Genomic DNA, 23,772 nt, shown 5'->3' on the forward strand with positions numbered 1-23,772 from the left:
TGAACTATTGTGATTGTTGCCTTTTGTGTTCACATCCCTCTGTTTGAAGTGTGTAAATCTTATCTGAGTTTTTCCTGAAAGATTCAAACCAATGCAAAACTATGCATAAATCAGAAAACAGAGATATTCTGGTACAAGATTTGCTTTGGAACTTGTCTCTTTTGGGGAGATTCAGATAAAAGGTTTGGGTATGTGGAAATTAACTTGCTGAGTTGCAAATATTCTCAATAAATTCTGGCAAACAGAATCAAAGAACACATTAAAAAAATATCCATTATGGTCAAGTAGGCTTTATACTAGAGATGCAGGGCTGGTTCAACATATGAAAATCTATCAATGTAATCCATAATATAAATAAACTGAAAAAAACCATATGATCTTTTCATTAGATGTGTAAAAAGCATTTGACAAAATTCAACACCCCTTTATAATAAAGGTCTTGGAGAGGTTAGGGATACAAGGATCATAGCCAAATATAATAAAAGCAATATATAGGAAGCCAACAGCTAATATCAAATTAAATGGAGAGAAACTCAAAGCCATTCCACTAAAATCAGGAACAAGACAAGGCTATCCACTCTCACCATATCTCTTAAACATAGTGCTTGAAGTTCTAGCTACAGCAATAAGACAACATAAGAAGATCCAAGGAATTCGAATCCGAAAGAAAGAAGTTAAACTTTTGTTATTTGCAGATGGTATGATAGTGTATATTAGTGACCCAAAAAACTCTACGAGAAAAAAAAAACTCTACGAAAGAACTCCTACAGCTGGTAAATAGCTTCAGTGATGTGGCAGGTTACAAGATCAACTAAAGAAAATCAGGAGCCCTCCTATACACAAAGTATAGAGATTCAGAGAAGGAATTCAGAGAAGCTTCACCTTTTACGATGGCCACAAATAGCATAAAGTATCTTGGGGTAACTCTCATCAAGGAAGTGAGAGATCTACTTGACAACAACTTTAAGGCATTGAAGAAAAAATTGAAGAGGACACCAGAAAATGGAAGGATCTCCCATGCTCTAGGATGGGTAGGATCAACATAGTAAAAATGGCAATTCTACCAAAGGCAATCTATAGATTCAATGCAATCCCCATCAAATTCCCAACAAAATTCTTCACAGATCTTGAGAGAACAATAATCAACTTTATATGGAAAAACAAAAAACCAAGGATAGCCAAAACAATCCTATATAATAAAAGTACTTCCAGAGGCATTTCCATCCCTGTCTTCAGCCTCTATTACAGAGTTACAGTAATGAAACAGCTTGGTATTGGCATGAAAACAGAGATGTTGACCAATGGAATCGAATTGAAGACCTGAATATTAATCCAGAAATCTATGAACATCTGATTTTTTGACAAAGGAGCTAAAATTATACACTGGAAGAAAGAAAGCATCTTTAACAAATGATGCTGGCACAACTGGATGTCAACATGAAGAAGAATGAAAATAGATCCATATCTATCACCATGCACAAAACTCAAGTTCAAATGGATTAAAGACCTCAACATTAATCTGAACACATTGAACCTGATAGAAGAGAAAGTGAGAAGTAGTCTACAAGACATGGGCACAGGAGACCACTTTCTAGGTAGAACCCTAGTAGCACAGACAATAAGAGAAACAATGAATAAATGGGACCTCCTGAAACTGAGAAGTTTCTGTAAAGCAAAGGACACTGTCATTAAGACAAAAAGGCTACCTTCCGACTGGAAGAAGATCTTCACCAACCCCTCATCAGACAAAGGTCTGATCTCCAAAGTATACAAAGAACTCAAGAAACTTGACACTAAAACTCTAATTAACCCAATTAAAAAATGGAGTACTAAACTGAACAGAGAATTCTCAACAGAAGAATATCGAATGGCCAAAAGACACTTAAGGTCATGCTCAACCCCCTTAGCAATCAGGAAAATGCAAATCAAAACAACTTTGAGATAACATCTTATACCTGTCTGAATAGCTAAACTCAAAAACACCAATGATAGCCTATGCTGGAGAGGATGTGGAGAGAGGGGAACACTCATCCATTGTTGGTGGGAATGCAAACTTGTGCAGCCACTGTGGAAATCAGTGTGACTGTTTCTCAAGAAACTGGGAGTCAACCTCCCTCAGGACCCAGCAATTCCTCTCTTGGGAATATACCCAAGAAATGCCCTATCATACTACAAAAACATTTATTCAACTATGTTCATAGCAGCACTATTTGTAATAGCCAGAACCTGGAAACAACCTAGGTGCCCCTCAATAGAAGAGTGGTTAAAGAAGGTGTGGAACATATAAACATTAGAGTTTTACTCTGCGGTAAAAAACAATGACATCTTGAATTTTGCATGCAAATGGATGGACATAGAAAACGCTTTACTGAGTGAGATAAACCAGACCCAAAAAGAGGAATATGGTATGTATTCACTCATAAGTGGATTCTAACCATAATTAAAGGTCTTTGAGTCTATAATTTGTGATCCTAGAGAAGCTAAATAAGAAGGTGAACCTGAAGAAAATCATATAGTTATCCTCCTGGATAGTGGAACTAGGCAAGATTGCCAGGCAAACTCGGGTGCATGGGGGGTGGGGGGCTGGAAGTAAGGAAAGATGGTCAGGGAGAGGGGAGAGGGGGAGGATTGGGGATGGCTTGGGGGAATGGGATGGGGGGAGGGAGGAAGGATGGTTGTGGGAGCAGGGAGGTGTATATCTCAGCTAACGGGGCCATTTTAGGGGTTGCAAGAGACTTGATTCTGGAGGGGTTCCCAGTAAAAATTTTTTAAAAAATTAAAAAAAATTTAAAAATTAAAAAATAATAGCAAATAATAATAAAAATAATAAAAAGAAAACGTTTTACTGAGTCAGGTAAACCATACCCAAAGAGAGGAATTTGGTATGTATTCACTCATAAGTGGATTCTAGCCATAATTAAAGGTCTTTGAGCCTATTTTTCGTGATCTTAGAGAGGCTGGATAGGAGGGTGAACCTGAAGTAAATTCAGGTAGTTTTCCTCCTGGAGATTGGAAATAGACAAGAGTCCCAGGTAACCTCGGATGCATTGGGGGGTGGGAGGGTCGTGGGAAGGGGAGGGGGTTAGAGAGAAGGGAGCAGGGGAGGAATGGGGAATGCTGGGGGACTGGGAGAGAGGGAGGGAGGAAGGATAGATATGGGATCAGGTAAGAATATATCTCAACTAAGGGAGTCAGTTTAGAGTTTACTAGAGACTTGATTATAAATGGGATCCCAGGTCCAAGGAGAGATCCCCAGAATGTTCTCTGGACAGAGGAGAGGGTGCCTGAACTGGCCTTGGCCCATAACCATACTGATGAATATTTTGCATATCACAATAGATCCTTCATCTGGCAATGGATGGAGATGGAGACAGAGACCCACTTTGTAACACTGGACTTAACTCCCTAGGTCCAAACGAGAAGCAGAAGGAAAGAGAACGTGAGCAAGGAAGGCAAGATCAGAGCGAACCTTCATCCGACAATGGATGGCAATACAGACGGAGACCCACACTGGAGCACCGGAATGAGTCCCCAAAGGTCCAAATGAGGAGCACAAGCAGGAAGAAAATGAAAAAGGAAATCAGGACTGCGAGGGATGCAACCACCCACTGATACAAGGGGACTGATCTAATGAGAGTTCACCAAGGCCAGTTGTCTGGGAATGAGTGAGCACGTGATCCAGCCAGATCCTCTGAATGAGGCCGGTTTCTCTGAATAGGGCTGGCCCGGAGTTTTTCTGAAATGACACTGGGACTTCTTTCCTCTGCATATACTGGATTTTTGGGATCCACTCTGTTTGGATGCTCACCTTCCTGGACCTGGAGGGAGGGGGGAGGAGTTTGAACTACCCACAGGGCAGGAGAACCTGACTGCTCTTGGGGATGGAGAGGGAGGAGGGGAGGGAGTGGGGGGAGTGGGAGGGTTCTGGGAGGAGGGGCAGAATTGGAGACATTTGTATTTTTTGTATTTTAATAAACTTTGAGGAAAAAAAAAGAAAACTTTCCCAACCTAAAGAATAATGTTCCTATGAAAGTTCAAGAAGCATACAGAACACCGAATAGACTTGATCAAAAGAAAACATCCCCTCGCCATATAATAATCAAAACACAAAACATACAGATTAAAGAAAGAATATTAAGAGCTGCAAAGGAAAAAGGGCAAGTAACTTATAAAGGTAAACCTATAAGACTTACACCGGACTTCTCTATGGAAACCATCAAAGCCAGAAGGTCCTGGATAGAGGTACTGCAGAAACTAAGAGACCATGGATGCAAACCCAGACTACTATACCCAGCCAAGCTATCATTCACTATCAATGGAGAAAACAAAATATTCCAAGATAAGAACAAATTTAAACAATTCGTAGCCACAAACCCAGCCTTAATGAAAGTAATAGAAGGAAAATCGCAACCCAAAGAATCCAACATTGCCAACATTACCTACAATAACTCAGACATCTAGTGACCCTTCACGAGCTTAATTCAAAGAAGGGAAACATACAAACTCTATTAAACAAACAAACAAAAAATAATAATAACCAGAGTCAAAACCACTGATCATTAATATCACTTAATATTAATGGACTCAATTCACCTATAAAAAGGCACAGACTAAGAGATTGGATACGAAAACAGGATCCAACATTCTGCTGTTTACAAGAAACACTCCTCAACCACAAAGACAGACATCTACCCAGAGTTAAGGGTTGGAAAAAGGTTTTTCAAGCAAATGGACCTAAGAAACAAGCCGGTGTGACAATTCTAATTTCCAACAAAATTGATTTCAAACTAAAATCAGTCAGAAGAGATGGAGACAGACATTTTATATGTATAACAGGAACAATTCATCAGGAGGAAGTCTCAATCCTGAATATCTATGCCCCTAATATAAAGGCACCCACTTATGTAAAAGAAACACTTCTAGAATTCAAGGCAGTCATCAAACCACACACAATAATAGTAGGAGACTTCAACACTCCTCTCTCACCAATGGACAGGTCAATCAGACAGAAACCTAACAGAGAAATAAGAGAATTATTGGAGGTGTTGAATCAAATGGACTTAACAGACATCTATAGAACATTCCACCCAAATAGGAAAGAATATACCTTCTTCTCTGCAGCTCATGGAACATTCTCGAAAATTGACCACATACTCGGTAACAAAGCAAACTTACACAGATACAAAAAAATATTAGTAACCACCTGTGTCTTGTCAGACCACCATGGATTAAAGGTAGAATTCAACAACAGTGCTACCCCCAGGAAGCCAACAAACACATGGAAGCTGAACAGTCAACTACTGAATCACCCCTGGGTCAAGGAAGAAATAAAGAAAGAAATTAAAGTCTTCCTTGAATTTAATGAAAATAAAGACACAACATACTCAAACCTATGGGACACTATGAAAGCAGTGCTAAGAGGAAAGTTCATGGCACTAAGTGCCCATTTAAAGAAAACGGAGAAAGCACACATTGGAGACTTAACAGCACACTTGAAAGCTCTAGAAAAAAAAGAAGCTGATTCACCCAGGAGGTCTAGAAGACTGGAAATAATCAAACTGAGGGCTGAAATCAACAAAATAGAAACACAGAAAACAATCCAAAGAATCAATGAATCAAAAAGCTGGTTCTTGGAGAAAATCAACAAGACTGACAAACCCCTAACCAAATAAATCAAACGGCAGAGAGAGAACATGCAAATTAATAAGATCAGAAATGAAAAGAGGGACATAACCACAGACACAGAGGAAATTCAGAGAATCATTAGATCTTACTACGAAAGTTTATATGCCACAAAGTTGGAAAATGTTAAAGAAATGGACATCTTTTTAGATAAGTACCATATACCAAAGTTGAACCTCTGCATATACTGGAGTTTGGGGATCCAGTCTGTTTGGATTCTCACCTTCCTGGACCTGGAGGGAGGGGGATAAGCTTGAACTTCCCACAGGGCAGGAAACCCTGTCTGCCCTTAGGGACGAAGAGGGAGGCGGAGGGGGAGTGGGGAGAGTGGGAGGGTGTTGGGAGGTGGGGCGGAAATTGAAACTTTTATAATTTAATAAAATTACTAAAAAAAAAAAGAAGTAGAGAGGGAAATCAGAGAAACATCACCTATCATGATAGCCACAAATAGCATAAAATATCTTGGGGTTACTCTAACCAAGGAAGTAAAAGACCTATTTGACAAGAACTTTAAGTCCTTGAAGAAAGAAATTGAGGAGGATACCAGAAAATGGAAAGACCTCCCCTGCTCTTGGATTGGGAGAATCAACATAGTAAAAATGGCAATTCTACCAAAAGCAATCTATAGAATCAATGCAATTACCATCAAAATCCCATCAAACTTTTTCACAGACCTTGAAAGAACAATAATCAAGTTTATATGGAAAAACAAAAAACCCAGGATAGCCAAAACAATCTTATACAATAAAGGAACTTCTGGAGGCATTACCATCCCTAACTTCAAACTCTATTACAGAGCAACAGTATTGAAAACAGCTTGGTATTGGCATAACAACAGAGAAGTCGACCTATGGAATCGAATAGAAGACCCGGGTTTTAACCCACAAACGTATGAACACCTGATATTTGACAAGGGAGCTAAAGGTATACAATGGAAGAAGGAAAGCATCTTTAACAAATGGTGCTGGCACAACTGGATGTCAACCTGTAGAAGAATGAAAATAGATCCATATCTATCACCATGCACAAAACTCAGGTCCAAATGGATTAAAGACATCAACTTTAATCTGTCCAATTTGAACCTGATAGAAGAGAAAGTGGGAAGTAGTCTACAAGATATAGGCACAGGAGACCACTTTCTAGGTAGAACCCCAGGAGCGCAGACAATAAGAGAAGCAATGAATAAATGGAACCTACTGAAACTAAGAAGCTTCTGTAAAGCAAAGGACACTGTCGGTAAGACCAAAAGGCTACCTTCGGACTGGGAGAAGATCTTCACAAACCCCTCATTAGACAAAGGTCTGATCTCCAAAATATACAAGGAACTCAAGAAACTAGACACTAAAACTCTAATTAACCCAATTAAAAAATGGGGTACTGAACTGAACAGAGAATTCACAACAGATGAACTCAAATGGTCAAAAGGCACTTAAGGTCATGCTCAACCTCCTTAGCGATCAGGGAAATGCAAATCAAAACAACTTTGAGATATCACCTTACACCTGTCAGAATAGCCAAACTCAAAAACACCAATGATAGCCTATGCTGGAGAGGATGTGGAGAGAGGGGAACACTCATCCATTGTTGGTGGGAATGCAAACTTGTGCAGCCACTGTGGAAATCAGTGTGGTGGTTTCTCAGGAAACTGGGAGTCAACCTCCCTCAGGACCCAGCAATTCCTCTCTTGGGAATATACCCAAGAGATGCCCTATCATACTACAAAAGTATTTGTTCAACTATGTTCATAGCTGCATTATTTGTAATAGCCAGTACCTGGAAACAACCTAGGTGCCCCTCAATAGAAGAATGGCTAAAGAAGGTGTGGAACATATACACATTAGAGTTTTACTCAGTGGTAAAAAAACAATGACATCTTGAATTTTGCATGCAAATGGATGGAAATAGAAAACGCTTTACTGAGTGAGGTAACCCAGACCCAAAAAGAGGAATATGGTATGTACTCACTCATAAGTGGTTTCTAGCCATAGTTAAAGGTCTTTGAGTCTAGAATTTGTGATCCTAGAGAAGCTGAATAAGAAGGTTGAAACTGACGAAAATCATGTAGCTATCCTCCTGGAGATTGGAAATAGACAAGAGTGCCAGGTAACCTCAGGTACATGGGGGGGGTGGGGGGGGCTGTTGGAAGGGGAGAGGGTTAGAGAGAAGGGAGTAGAGGAGGAATGGGGAAAGATCGGGGGACTGGGATGGGGGGGAGGGAGAATGGATAGATATGGGATCAGGGAAGTATATACCTCAACTAAGGTAGTCATTTTATGGTTTACAAGAGACTTGAGTATAAAGGGGATCCCAGGTCCAAGGAGAGATCCCCAGATTGTTCTCTGGACAGGGGAGAGGGTGCCTGAACCGGCCTTGGCCCACAACCATACTGATGAACATTTTGCATATCACCATAGAACCCTCATCTGGCGATGGAGGGAGATGGTGGCGGAGACCCACGTCGAAACACTGGACCTAGCTCCCTAGGTCCAAAGGAGAGGCAGAAGGAAGGAGAACGTGAACAAAGAGGGCAAGAGCAGAGGAAACCTTCATCAGACATTGGATGGCGATACAGACGGAGACCCATATTGGAGCACCGGACGGAACCCTCCATGGTCCAAAGGAGGAGCAGAAGGATGAAGAAAATGAAAAAAGAAATCAGGACTGCGACGGGCGCCATCACCCACTGATACAAGGAGACTGATCTAATGAGAGTTCACCAAGGCCAGCTGGACTGGAACTGAATGAGTACGTGATCTAACCAGATTCTCTGAATGTGGCCGGATTCCCTGGATGTGGCGGGCCCGGAGTCTTTCTGAAAAGCCATTGACAATGACACTGGGACTTGTTTCCTCTGCATATACTGGATTTTGGGGATCCAGTCTGTTTGGATACTCACCTTCCTGGACCTGGAGGGAATGGGGAGGAACTTGAACTTCCCACAGGGCAGGAAACCCTGACTACTCTTAGGGATGGAGAGGGAGGAGGAGAGGGCGTGTGGGAAGTGGGAGGGTGTTGGGAGGAGGGGTGTAAATGGAAACTTTTATAATTTAATAAACTTTAAAAAAAGAAATAAAAGAAATATAAAGCAAAAAAAAAGAAAATCTGTTTTGCAGTTTCTCAGAAAACTGGGAATCAACCTACCTCAGGACCCAGCAACATCATCTTGGGTATACCCAAAGTAGGCTCAATCATACTACAAGGGCATTTGTTCAACTATGCTCATAACAGCCATATTTGTCATATCCAGAACCTGGAAACATCCTAGGTGAACTGAAGAATAGATAAAGAAAATGTAGTTAATTTACAAAAAGGAGTACTACTCATAGGTAAAAAACAATAACAACATGAAATTTACATGCAAATGAATGGAACTAGAGAAAACATCCTGAGTGAGGTAATACAGACCCAGAAAGATGAACATAGTATGTACTCAAACATAAATGGATACTAGCTGTAAATCAAAGGATTATGACTACTATTTAAATTACTCTATTTCCTAATAAGAGAGGCAAAGACAGGACATAGATTTGAGTGGTTAGTGTGGTGTGAAGGAACATGGAGTAGTTGGAGGGGAAGAACTCATAACTAGAATATACTGTATAAAAAAGTCTATTCAATTTAAAAATGTAAAAGCAAACAAAAAGGGTAAAAGCATATATGATAATTTTATACTATCAAAACAAAAATCATAAGCCTTAGCTCTTGAAATCATTATCCTTAGCAGGACAAAACATACATAGGTTTTTAACAAGCTCCTCTTTTAACAGGGAATTCACAAGGTTGTAAGGATCCTGCCCATGTTCCTGGTGAGTTGTCTAGGACACAGGACTCTGATGACTGCCCCATCCACTCATTGACATTATATTCCTAGGGCCATGTACAGTTTTAGACAATCATGGGAGAAGCATATTGATAAGGTCACCAGGTCCTCATCTGGCTGCAACAAGGACAACTCAGATTTAATGTAGAATGAAGGGTCTGGAAAAAGTAGAAAAATGCAGAGGAGAGAAGCCTGAGATGCCTGCCCTTCCGTGATGATGCTGTAAATGTGTCCGGTTATTCCTTGAGGCTCCATAGCAGTCCAGTTAGGGAAAATAGTTATCTAACTTGGGACCCATGGGCTCTAACAAAAGAGTGAAATTTTTGCTAAAAATATTCGTTATTTGTCTCTTTCCCATGAAACAAGAAACCTTCAGAGAGAGCTTTCAATGAGGCATCAATGTCAAAATTGGAAAATTGTCAAGAGAATACAAAGGCCAGCTGTGATGATCTTCTTGGGTAACAATTTGACTGTTTCTGGAATCAACTAAGAAAAAAGCAGATGAACACCTTTATAAGGGACATTTTATCAGAATTTTAAATATTAATTTAATTAATATTATGTATACTGGTGGTTTGTCTCAGTGTATATCTATCCTGGTGTCTGTGGAGGTCACACATGGTAATCAGGTCCCTAAGAACTGTTGCTATGGATGGTGTGATGCATCAAGTGGTTATTGGAAGCTGAAACAATATCCTCTGGAGGAGCATGTTGTGTGTGCGTGCACATGCAAGTGTGGAAGGGTGCAGACATGTGTGCTTCATTCACAGAGAATAAATAATGTTAAATGTGTTCCCTTGAACTGAAAAATAATCTGATCAAAAGTCAATAATCAATATCTGAACCTACTTGGGAAAGAATAGAAAATATCTCAGTTCCCAAAATAGCAAACACTGGATACAGTGTGACTATAAAGGAAGTCAAATAAACATAGAGCCTGCACTTCCGATCCAGTCACTTAGATTCCACCTAATACTGGGGTAGATTCAAGACAGGGACTCTTCTACATTTCACCATGAGCTGTTTGTGAAAAGCAACAGCAATTGTCCTCAGCTGGTAAACTCTGATGGACACATGGGATTAAAGGGCTAAGCCAGCAGAGTCTATCTGACTACGTGGTCAGTCATTGTGGTGCATATGGAGTGCCATGGAAGGGGGCCATGGGAAAAGGTGGGAGAAGACCCTATCATGACACTACATCCTGGGGAGTTCATATCCACCAACAAATGTGATGTCTCTGCTGGAACTCTACAAATAACCCATCTGTGTGAGAGAGGACTGATGAGAAGCCATGTGAGGCTGTCAGTCATCTGAGGCAAGTTCATCACGTGGAGTTTATCTCACCAGATCAGGTGTTGGTGTGTCGTTTCACTCAGGTCCATAGAGGAAAAAACAACTACGAGATACAATTTTACACCGGTCAGATTAGTTAAAGTCAAAAACACCAATGATAGCCTATTCTGGAGAGGATGTGGAGAGAGGGGAACACTCATCCATTGTTGGTGGGAATGCAAACTTGTGCAGCGACTGTGGAAATCAGTGTGGTGGTTTCTCAGGAAACTGGGAGTCAACCTCCCTCAGGACCCAGCAGTTTCACTCTTGGTAATATACCCAAGAGATGCCCTATCATACTACAAAAGCATTTATTCAACTATGTTCATAGCAGCACTATTTGTAATAGCCAGAACCTGGAAACAACCTAGGTGCCCCTCAATAGAATGGTTTAAAAAGGTGTGGAACATATATACATTAGAGTTTTACTCAGCGGTAAAAAACAATGACATCTTGAATTTTGCATGCAAATGGATGGACATAGAAAATGCTTTACTGAGTGAGGTAACCCAGACCCAAAAAGAGGAATATGGTATGTATTCACTCATAAGTGGATTCTAGCCATAATTAAAGGTCTTTGAGCCTATTATTCATGATCCTAGAGAAGCTCAATAAGAAGGTGAATCTGACTTTAGCTATTCTGACAGGTGTAAGATGGTATCTCAAAGTGGTTTTGATTTGCATTTCCCTGATGGCTAAGGAGGTTGAGCACGACCTTAAGTGTCTTCTGGCCATTCGAAGTTCATCTGTTGTGAATTCTCTGTTCAGTTCAGTACCCCATTTTTTAATTGGGTTAATTAGAGTTTTAGTGTCTAGTTTCTCGAGTTCTTTGTATATTTTGGAGATCAGACCTTTGTCTGATGAGTGGTTGGTGAAGATCTTCTCCCAGTCAGAAGGTAGCCTTTTTGTCTTACTGACAGTGTCCTTTGCTTTACAGAAGCTTCTCAGTTTCAGTAGATCCCATTTATTCATTGTTTCTCTTATTGTCTGTGCTACTGGGGTCCTACTTAGGAAGAGGCCTCCTGTGCCTATATCTTGTAGATTACTTCCTACTTTCTCTTCTATCAGGTTCAAAGTGGATGGATTAATGTTGATGTCTTTAATCCATTTGGACCTGAGTTTTGTGCATGGTGATAGGTATGGATCTACTTTCATCTTGAATTTTGCATGCAAATGGATGGACATAGAAAACGCTTTACTGAGTGAGGTAAGCCAGACCCAAAAAGAGGAACACGGTATGTATTCACTCATAAGTGGATTCTAACCATAATTAAAGGTCTTTGAGCCTATTATTCGTGATCCTAGAGAAGCTAAATAAGAAGATGAACCTGATGAAGATTATTTAGCTATCCGCCAGGAGGTATGAAATAGTCAAGAGTACCAGGTAACCTTGGGTGCATGGGGTGGGGGGGTGGGAGGGTTGTTGGAAGGGGAGAGGGTTAGAGAGAAGGGAGTAGGGGAGGAATGGGAAAAGCTCGGTTGACTGGGATGGGGGGGGAGGGAGGGAGGATGGATATGGGATCAGGCAAGAATATATTTCAACTAAGGGAGTTATTTTAGGGTTTACAGGAGACTTGATTATATATGGGATCCCAGGTCCAAGGAGAGATCCCCAGATTGTTCTCTGTACAGAGGAGAGGGTGCCTGAACCGGCCTTGGCCCATAACCATACCGATGAATATTTTGCTTATCACCATAGATCCTTCATCTGGCGATGGATGGCGATACAGACGGAGACCCACATTGGAGCACCGGACTGAGCCCCCCAAGGTCCAAATGAGGAGCAGAAGGACGAAGAAAATGAAAAAGGAAATAAGGACTGCGAGGGATGCTATCACCCACTGATACAAGGGGACGGATCTAATGAGAGTTTACCAAGGCCAGTTGGACTGCGACTGAACGAGGACGTGATCCAACCAGATTCTCTGAATGTTGCCGGATTCTCTGAATGTGGCTGGCCCGGAGTCTTTCTGAAAAGCCATTGACAATGACACTGGGACTTGTTTCCTCTGCATATACTGGATTTTGGGGATCCAGTCTGTTTGGATACTCACCTTCCTGGACCTGGAGGGACGGAGGAGGAACTTGAACTTCCCACGGGGCAGGAAACCCTGACTGCCCTTAGGGACGAAGAGGGAGGAGGAGAGGGAGTGGGGGGAGTGGGAGGGTGTTGGGAAGAGGGGCGTAAATGGAAACTTTTATAATTTAATAAAATTACTTTCAAAAAAAAAGAAGTTGAATCTGAAGAAAATCATGTAGTTATCCTCCTGGAGATTGGAAGTAGACAAGAGGGCCGGGTAACCTCGGGTGCATGGGGGGTGGGGGGTTGTTGGAAGGGGAGAGGGTTAGAGAGAAGGGAACAGGGGAGGAATGGGGAAAGCTCGGGTGATTGGGATGGGAGGAGGGAGGAAGGATGGATATGGGATCAGGGAAGTATATATCTCAACTAAGGGAGTCATTTTAGGGTTTACAAGAGACTTGATTATAAAGGGGATCCCAGGTCCAAGGAGAGATCCCCAGATTGTTCTCTGGACAGAGGAGAGGGTGCCTGAACCGGCCTTGGCCCATAACCATACTGATGAATATTTTGCATATCACCGTAGAACCTTCATCTGGCGATGGATGGAGACAGAGACAGAGACCCACATTGGAACACTGGACTTAACTCCCTAGGTCCAAACGAGAAGCAGAAGGAAAAAGAACGTGAGCAAAGAAGGCAAGACCAGAGGGAACCTTCACCCGTTGATAGATGGAGATTGAGACAAAGACCCGCATTGGAGCACTGGGCTGAGACCCCCAAGGTCTAAATGAGGAGCAGAAGGAGGGAGAACATGAACAAGAAAGGCAGGACCGTGAGGAGTGCGTTCACCTACTGATACAAGGGGACTGATCTAATGTGAGCTCACCAAGGCCAGTTGGACTGGGACTGAACGAGCACGTGATCCAACCAGATTCTCTGAATGTTGCCGGATTCCTTGAATGTGGCTGACATGGGAGCTGTCTGAAAAGCCATTGACAATGACACTGGGACTTGTTTCCTCTGCATATACTGGATTTTGGGGATCCAGTCTGTTTGGATACTCTCCTTCTTGGACCTGGAGGGAGGGGGGAGGAACTTGAACTTCCCATAGGGCAGGAAACCCTGACTGCTCTTAGGGATGGAGAGGGAGGAGGAGAGGGTGTGGAGGGAGTGGGAAGGTGTTGGGAGGAGGGGCGGAAATGGAAACTTTTATAAATTAATCAACTTTAAATATAAAGATCACTGCAGGAAAAATTTTCGCCTTTGCAGGGACAGGGGAGCCAGCTTCTGGTGAACTGCCTTACCTTTACTTCACAAACCACTTATATATTATTCTTACATCTTAGCTAGTCTATTTCTGCATACCAAAACTTATTATCTAAGGCTTCCCAAAAGAGACAAATGGCACAGACAAATGTCACAGGACAACTTAGTTTTCTGAGTGCTCCTACAACCAAATATTACTAAGGTTTGAACCATATAGGAAGAACTCAGATAAGATTTACATGTGTTAAAAAGAAGGTAGAGAACAACTTACTGTAAAGGCAAATACTAACACTTCAGCATACAAACCAGCTGCATGCTCTGCAGGAACACCACACACAACCAGGAGAGGGCAGCACCTCTTCTCACTGACAATGATGCCTGTGGGAGAGAGAGGTAAATGAGCTCACAGCACTCAATGCAACTCTGACTGGTCCAAATGGCATGGCCCAATTACTTATTCTCAGGTCAAGAGATAGAGCTGCCCATGAAATCAATAGGAGAGAGACACTCTAGCCATGTGACACACTTGGCATACGGGTGCAAGAGATGTGGGGACTGAGATAGGAATGTCCCTTAGAAATGGATATGATGAAATACTTGGGACAATTCCCCAGGGTGGGAGCCTTATACTAAATATAATTTTATTATTTCTTTGAAGAAAATTACATGTGTAAAATATATTTGATCATGTTCACCACATACTCTAGAGGACTTTTTCTTTCCCTTTCTGTGTCTGATATAGCCCAGACTGACAAAAAAAAAAAAACTGCAAAATAAGGGTTTCCTTAAAGTCCTGATACTCTTAACTCTACCTCCTAAATCCTGATGTCAAAGACGTGAACCACAGCATCAGATTTACGCATCACTGGGGATCGAACACTGACATCTAAGAATGTCACACACTCTACCTACTGAGCATTTTCCTGATTTGCTAAAGGACATGTATAGACAGGCCTACAAGATAGTAGTTATTCCTATTGACATTGATAGAAAGGAAATTAAAGGTATCTGCTGTACTCAGCAACAAAGGGGGAAAATACTCAGTGACCTCTCTCTCATCATCCATGTACAAACAGAACATGTGTGTGCCCTGGCTCCATCCTTTGAAGTGATGTTAAGTTAGAGAATTTTCCCCATGGGACACATTCCTGCCTTGGGATCATTACTAAACAGGAAGTTGAACATTTGTAAGACTCAGAGGTGGTGGATGACTACAAGATTCTCTGTTCTGAAACTGCAACACAGTTGCACATCTGAGCTCACAGTGGTTGTGGTTACTTCCACATGTCCCCTATAAACTGGGAGACTGGAAGAAAACCTCACCTATAGATCAAGAGCAATTGACATCTGAGATCTACGGAAGAGGAAGAGTCAGGTTTCTTTAGTGGTGTGGCCCCTGGTACCATCCCAAGAATATGAGAAACAAAAATGGAGCTACATGGGAGGAAGACAACAGAAAGTTAGGATGTAAGAAAAAGCAGTGGATTTTTAACAACTAACATGTCACAGAAGAAATTGAAAAGATCAGGTCAGTGAGAAGGGAAACCAGCAAGAGAGGGTGAGGGAGAAATGTTGAGGTGCATGGTCGACTCCATCAAAACACAATACATACTGGTATGACATTTTAAAACACTTAGAATATCAAACCCATGGCCAGGTTGGTAGCCAACACCTTTAATACAAACAGTTGAGAAGCAGAGGCAGGAAGATTTCTACGAGTTCCAGGCCAGCCTGGTCTACATAACCAGCACCAGGACAGCCAGGGCTCACAGAGAGAGCCTGTCTTAAAACAACAACAAAGATAAGTTAGCTCATAATCATAAGAAAAGGATAGCAGATGAAAAAATTGAAAGATTAGAAACTGAATATTATAAGATAGTGGGTGTGACTCAGGGGTTGCTCAGGAGAAGTAGAATACTGAAGGCCCCGCCATCACGCCTAGCATCAAAAAGAAAAGGAAATGAAATGGGTTTACTGAGCTCTCTTTCTCTTAATCTAGGCTGCCAAACAAATACTAACATGAAGATTTTTGGAAAAGTCCGGAAAGGCAGCATCATCACCCTTGAAGTTTAGCCCAGAGACTCCACAGAGGATGTCAAGGCGGAGATCCAAGACAAGAAAGGCATCCCACCTGATTAGCAGCATCTGATAATTGCTGCCCCCAGAGAGAGCATGGCTGCACCCTGGCCAATGACAAAGTACAAAAAACACTCCGACACTTACCCTGGTTCTACCCCTGTGTGGTGAAGAAAGGCCAGTTGGACTGGGAGTGATGGAGCATGTGATCAAACTGGACACTCTGAATGTGGCTGGCAATGAAGGCTGACTGAGAAGCCAAGGACAATGGCACTGGGTTTTGATTCTACTGAATGGACTGACTTTGTGGGAGCCTGGTTTGTTTGGATACTTCACCTTTATAGACCTGGATGGAGCGGGCGCGGGGTGGGGGGGGGGGGACTTGGACTTCCCATGGGGCAGGGAACCCTGACTGCTCTTAGGTATAAGAGGCCACGCTCCAGAGGACGGCTACAAAGGCTATTGGCTGTATGATTTCCTACAGCAGTGTGGTGACATCAAAGAGCCATCTCTTTGTTAGGTTATTCACAAGCACAACAGTGACAAAGCCATGCACTGCTGCTCACTCAGAAGTGCTGCCCACACATGTACCCCTGTGCAGTTAACTGCCCCAGGAAGGGTGACAACACCAACAACCTGTATCCCAAAAGATTCAAACAATGCTGGGAACTTGTTTGATCCAAGATCCACAGAAACAATGAATTTTTTTTTCCTTACCTGAAGCAGAAGGACTACGGAAAGTGATGATTATAAGACTGGGCTAGAGACATGGATCAGTGTATAAGCACCTGCCATCACCTTCAGTCCTGACTCTGCTCCACATTGCTCAATGAGAAAACTGCCTTCTGTAGTTGTCCTCTGACCTCCATGCAGAGGCTGTGACACACGTGAGTGTACACACATAAAGAGAAAATAAGTGTAATATATTATTATCACATACGTGCAATTTAAAGACATAAGTGTAAATAAATAAATTTGTGTAATTTAAAGTTGAAATGGAAAATAGACATATCTAGAAAGGACAAACAGCCAGAGACATCAGTGCACATTTTTTGGAACTCATCACTTGAGACTATGAGGAAAAAGATTATAAACTTCATTCCATGCAAATGTACACAGCTAGGCCCTTCACAGAACATTTTGAATATGAATTTCTAATATGAACATTTTGAATATAAAAGTATTTCACATGAAAATGTGAAAAGAAATAAAACAAACACACACGTGAATTTGTATTTTTATGTGTAATATTCATAGATGTCTGTTACATGGTCAGAACTCTGGTCCTGACAAAGATGAGGACAGATGAGACAGACACGGATGGGGTTATGGAAATGTCATCCATCAAATATTGCCTGAAGAATCTACTGCCAGACCTAGACAGAGTATTGGGGAAGTCAGAGTCTGGTGCCTGAGGAGGGCAGTCCCCTTCCTGTAGGGCTGCTCCAGTACAACCCTGTCATGGGAGTTCCTGTCTCCAGAGGCCACACCCAATGTCTCCTGTCCCTCCAGGCAGTTTCTGTTGTTCTGCCTATGAGCACAGTTGCAGCCTACAGGAGGAGATGCCATGACCTTCACCTTCACAGCCCTGCTCTGTCTGGGTGAGATGTGGAGATGGGGAGGGGATACCATCATCTAGAAATGATGCTGCCCCACAGCCCAGCACTGGCCCATCAGGAAACCCCAGGGTCTCGGGGGATTCTGAAGAGGGGAGGACCTGCTCAAGCCTCGGGGACAAACCTCTCACAGGGAACTCTCTTCCAGGACTGACTCTGGGCCTCAGAACTCCAGTGCTGGCAGGTGAGTGGGTGTCTGCAGATGTCCTGACCTGCACCTCTCATCATCCCCAGGAGCCCTGCCTGGGCAGTGAGGATGGAAACAACACACGTGCACTGGGGTGGGCGGAGGGTTGGGAATGGGGTTGCAATCTTAGGATGGCTGTCCTGAGGCCTAGCTGCTCTTTTCTTGCAGGAGCCCTTCCTAAGCCTGTCCTCAGAGCACAGCCACACTCTGTGGTCTCCAAGCAGAATAAGGTGACCTTCTTGTGTGAGGGAGCCACAGGAGCCAAAGAGTATAGATTATATAAAGAGACATACCTAAATCAATGGCAGAGAGTGATTTCAGAGAACCCAAAGAACAAGAACGAATTCTCAATCTCAGAATTAGATCATATACATGCAGGGCGATATTGCTGTCAATATCAGACCCCTGATGGAACGTCAGAGTACAGTGACCCCCTGGAGCTGGTGGTGACAGGTGAGAGGACACAGTTCAGTGAGTATGCCCACCCCCTCACAACCATGGAATGTAATGAGACTATTGAGGACATTTAACTGATTCCTCCTTTTCTCCTAGGATTCTACAGTAAACCCAGGCTGTCAGCCCAGCCCAGCCCTGAGGTGACTGAAGGAGGGACTGTCACCCTCCAGTGTGACTCACAGCAGGCACATAACTGCTACATTCTGACTAAGGAAGGACCTCAGCAGTCATCCCTGACACTGGACTTACAGTGTAACACCTATACTGGGCAATACCAGGTCCTGTTCTTTGTGGGCCCTGTGACATCCAGCCAAAGATGGACATTCAGATGTTACAGCTTTAACGAGGACAGCCATCAGGTGTGGTCAGAACCTAGTGACACCCTGGAGCTCCTTGTCCCAGGTGAGGAACCTTAGCCTTTCCCTAGAATGATGCTAAAATTATATAGGTGCTCAGAGAGACTTTGGTGTTTAGTGTGTAAGAGGAGCCAGGGCACCTGAGTCCATTAACACAGAGCATGGAAGACAGTGGGCACAAGATACAGAATCCAAGGCAGACAGTGACAGCAAAGCCCAGGAGATCCAGGACAGATGATTCTTCATTGGGCTTTGTGTTATTCTGGATCAGCTCAAGGATCATCATCCACAAGAGCACAGTAAAACCACAGGAGAGAAGGAGGAGTCAGAGCACTCAGGATACCAGGAGAACAGGGTCCGCAGAAACAACTAAGCAGGGATCATGAGGGCTCACAGAGACTGAAGCAGCAACCACAGAGCATGCATGGGTCTGCTTTAGGCCCTCTGCACACAAGCTGTGGTTGTTTAACTTGGGTTTTTGTTGTTGTTTGCTTGCTTGCTTGTTTGTTGGTTTGTTTTGGAGTTTCACTGTGTAACCCTAGCTGTCCTGGACCTCACACTGTGTGACAGACTGGCCTTGAACTCACATAGATCTGCCTGTATCTGCCTCCTGGTGCTAGGGATAAAAGGAATGCACCATCACTGATTGGCGAGCTTGGGGATTTTGTTAAGCTCATAACAATGGGAGTGGGGAAGTCTCTGACTCTTTTGCCTGCACATGGGATCTTTTTCCTGCTCCTGGGTTGTGGTGTCCACCTTAATATGAGGATGTATGACTAGTCTTATTGCATGCTGTTATGCCATGTTGCATTAATATCACAGGGAAGGCTGCAGTTTTCTGAAGGGAAATGGAACAGTGGATCTAGGGAGAGAGGAGGTGAGGAAGTTGCTGTTGGGGTGTATTGTATGGTGAAGAATAAATTGAAAAGAAAAAAGAAGTGCAATCCAAAGTGACTTTCTCTGTGCCACTGTCAGACAGACTCACCTCCTTCTTTCCTGCTTCCTTGCAGGGACCCTCCACAAACCCACCATCAAGGCTGAGCCAGGATCTGTGATCACCTCAGGGAGTCCCATGGACATCTGGTGTCAGGGGACAATGGATGCAGAAATATATATTTTACAAAAAGAAGGAACCCAAAAACACTGGGGTACACAGACCCCAGAGAAGCCAGAGAACAAGGCCAAGTTCTCCATCCCTTCTGTGACCCACCTAGATGCAGGGCAGTATCACTGTTACTGTTACAGCTCGGCTGGCTGGTCAGAGCGCAGTAACACCCTGGAATTGGTGGTAACAGGTGAGGGGACAGTCAGGGTCTCAGCCCCAGGCTCTGCTCTCTAGTGTATTCCCCTCTCACAACCTAGCCTTGAAGAACATTGTCTGACAACTTCTATCCTAGGTATCTACAACATTAAATCCCGCCTGACAGCCCTGCCCAGCCCTGTGGTGACCTCAGGAGGGAACATGACTCTCCAGTGTGTATCATTGAGGAGATATAACAAGTTCATTATCACGAAGGAAGATCAGAAGTTCCTCAGCTCCATGGACTCACAGTATATACACAGTGCTATGCAGTACCGAGCATTGTTCTCTATAGATCATGTAACACCAGACCTCACAGGAACATTCAGATGTTATGGTTACTACAAGAAGACCCCACAGCTGTGGTCAGTACCCAGTGAACCCCTGGAAATACACATCTCTGGTGAGTCTTCCCCATCACTGACTAATCATTTCTTATACCCAATGCCCTTTGCCATGGAAGTGTTCTTCTCGGTAGTTGCAGATAAAGAGTGAAAAAGGAAGAGCCTGGTTCCTGAGCCAGAGCCCCACCCCTGGGTAGAAGCAGTGACAGGTGCAGGGCAGGAGGGGAGAGAATAAGTGCTTGGTAAAAACCAGCTCCTCCATCACTAGCCTGTCACCTTCCCTCTAGGGCTGGCCAAGAAGCCCTCCCTGCTGACTCACCAAGGCCATATCCTGGATCCTGGAAAGCACCTCACACTGCAGTGTTGCTCTGACATCAACTATGACAGATTTGCCCTGTACAAATTGGGGAGTGCTGAGTTCATTCAGCAAGATGGCCAGTGGACTCAGTCTGGTCTCTCCTTGGCCAACTTCACACTGGGCTCTGTGAGCAGCTCTACTGGAGGCCAGTACAGATGCTATGGTGCACACAACCTCTCCTCTGAGTGGTCAGCCTCCAGTGACCCCCTGGACATCCTGATCTCAGGTGAGGAGCTAAATAGATTCCCTCGGGCACCTAACCTCTACTAGGGCTCTCTTTGGGATATTAAGGAGGTGATGGCTGGGATGAGGGACAGGGATCTTATTTAGCAATAGATGCAGAGACAGGGAAGCAGGAGAGGGGCTCAAACAAGAAAAGAAACAGAGTCCTAGGTGTTCATGGAAGATCGAGGTTATGTGTCTGCTTAGAACACTGAATGCTGCCTCTCATCATCTCTCTCCTTTAGGATGGTTTCAAGTCATTCCTACCCTCTCAGTGAAGCCTAACTCCACAATACACTCTGGAGACAACGTGACCCTGTTGTGTAAGACAGCACACACAGTGGACAGTTTCATTCTGTCCAAGAAGGAAGCAGCACACCAACCCCAGAGACTAAAACCGAAGCTCCAAGTTCAGGAGTCCCAGGCAGAATTCTCCATGAGTGCTGTGACCTCTGACTTCTCAGGCACCTACAGGTGCTATGTTTCTGAAGGCTCATCTCTCTATCTGTTGTCATATGCCAGTGCCCCTGTAAAGATCACTGTCTCAGGTGAAGTGACCCTGAACTGTCGTGGTGACTTAAGATCCAAACACTAGGAGTGACCTTGACTTGGGCGAGATCAAAGGGATAATAGGAAAGTTTAGTCAGAAGGCACTTTCCCTGCCAAAGAAATGGATGCCAGTAGCAGTTCATCAAATAATGTCCACTCCATCCTCTATTGCAATCTAGGTTTGGAGTAAACAAAAATGAAGATTACACGGCAAATGTAGAACAGTGAGCAGAGTCAGGATCCCTGCATTAGCACCTAATCCTCACCCTCCTGTAATGTCAGGACAATTTATTCTACTCTTAATTTTCTCTTTTCACTGGTGTTTCACAGTGGTGCTGAAGGAAATAATAAGAATAAGAGATGGAACCCAGCTATGCCAAGGGAAAAAGATTCACTCCAGAACTTTATTATTTTATAGGATGAGAATGATGGGTATTTATATTAAATGAGAAAGCAGAACACAGAAAAATCCCTCGGGTCATAAGCCTACATCATACTCTTCTGTTCATTAGATCGGTGGAGACTATCAGCCCATCCTAGAACATGCCCAAACCCAGGACATTTGAATAAAGAGAATTCAAACTCAAAGCACTGAAAGCATAGGGGCCAAGTTCTGTTCTGAGAATGTAGGGGTCCATGGTGGACATTCAGTTATCTTAGAGACTTTTAGTTATCTTAGGGACATTTAGTTTTCTTGAGGGAATTTTGACCATCACTAAACTCTGTAACTATTTTTTCCACAACCACAGCCTCGGAGAAACGGGATCACACAGAGGAGAATCTCATCAGGATGGGTTCTGCTGTCATGATCCTCATAGTCCTTGGGATTCTGGTCTTCAAGGCTTGGGGTAGCCAGAGACAAAGCCAACGTGCTCTTCGGATGTAACCAGAAGAGAAAGGTAAATATTTCATGGATACACACCCTGTGAGAGAAATCTAATGATCCAGGTTTTCTGTAAAAATTCAGTTCTTACACTGAGGAACTGCTGTGAGAGAATGTCCAGGGACCAAATGTGTTTTACATGCAGAGGAAGGGGTGACTGTTGAGTACAGAGGAAGGTGTGAGTGTTGGGTGCAGATGATGGTGTGACTCTGGTAGTCCCATGGAGGGAGATATGTCGTGATCTTGATATATAAAAATTGATACTCTAATAATTACTACATTTGAGGACAATGGAAGAGGTACAAGGAGCTGAGATACCACATGAAACCTCCCAGTCCAGATGCTCAAAGGTCGTTCCACTCAGTAAACAATACTACTTCGCAGGAAGTTATTATACAAATGGTGAAGGGAACAGGTTGCTGATGAAAGCATGAGGAGAGTCTATTGCCCCCGTGCTGGGAAAATATAGTGGTATAGCATTCATGTTTTAAAAATAAAACCTGCCTGAATATCAGAATGCAATACAAACACCCTAGTCATCTATATAGGTTAGGCAGTGGTGGCACACACCTTTAATCCATCAGCCACACTAATTAGCGATAAGACTGGGCAGTGGTGGTGCACACCTTTAATCCTCGCACTAGAGAGGATTATAGAATACGAGGAGACAGGTCTCAGCAGTCTCAGTGTGAGGATTCATGGTGGCAGGATCACCCATTACGACTGAGGTAGAAGTAAGAGCTAAGGGCTGGCCACTTTGCATTTCCGATCTTCAGCTTGATCCCCAATATCTGTCTCTGGGATTTTATTGTTTGTGCTACAGGGAACAAATGATTGCCAAGACTTCAACCATTACCAGTACTTTCTAACACTTCAGATGCTTCTGCATGAAGCTGTGGGAGGAGGAATGAGCAACAACAAAGTGAACCAGAAGAGAAAGGGCTGGATGGATCCAGCAGAGATACCCAATATCTGTGAAATTATAGACCTCCTCCTATACCTAAGTCAGCAAACTACATGCTGGAATCATGGAAATAAAGTGACCATGTCAGGAGTCCCAAAATTTGTCTCCATGTAATGTCCTCTCAGAGGAATAGTTTCAGGTTCTGAGGTCTCTTCACATCATTAGTCAAGAAAATGCCCCCACAGACATGACTACAGTTTAATCTCATCAAAGCGCATCCTCAGTTGAGGTTCATTGTTTCCAATTGACTTTAGTCTTCATCAAAATGACAAAAACCAACCAATGCACTCGCTCACCCCAATGCATATTCTCAGAAAAAAAGAATCCATATGTGAATCCTC

At 43.2% G+C, this 23,772-nt stretch overlaps 1 protein-coding gene across 2 annotated transcripts; it reads left to right on the forward strand.

Moving 5' to 3' along the window:
* Nucleotides 1–17,678: 17,678 nt before the first annotated feature.
* Nucleotides 17,679–23,530, forward strand: LOC125398790 (paired immunoglobulin-like receptor B). 2 transcript variants are annotated; one of them, XM_087909998.1, is made up of 10 exons: nt 17,679–17,797; nt 17,961–17,996; nt 18,168–18,452; nt 18,552–18,857; nt 19,822–20,106; nt 20,209–20,514; nt 20,743–21,039; nt 21,281–21,583; nt 22,334–22,483; nt 23,291–23,530. In XM_087909998.1, exons 1-9 carry the CDS (start codon nt 17,764–17,766, stop codon nt 22,468–22,470), a joined length of 1,989 nt encoding a protein of 662 aa, XP_087766124.1. In that variant the 5' UTR covers nt 17,679–17,763; the 3' UTR covers nt 22,471–22,483; nt 23,291–23,530. The 2 variants fall into 2 exon arrangements, with proteins under 2 accessions (XP_087766124.1, XP_087766126.1); XM_087910000.1 differs by having other exon boundaries at nt 21,281–21,509.
* The last annotated feature ends 242 nt before the right edge of the window (nt 23,531–23,772 follow it).

This window comes from Myodes glareolus, chromosome 1 (genome assembly GCF_982192425.1).
Source record: "Myodes glareolus chromosome 1, mMyoGla1.1, whole genome shotgun sequence".
Classification (NCBI taxonomy): Eukaryota; Metazoa; Chordata; class Mammalia; order Rodentia; family Cricetidae; genus Myodes; species Myodes glareolus.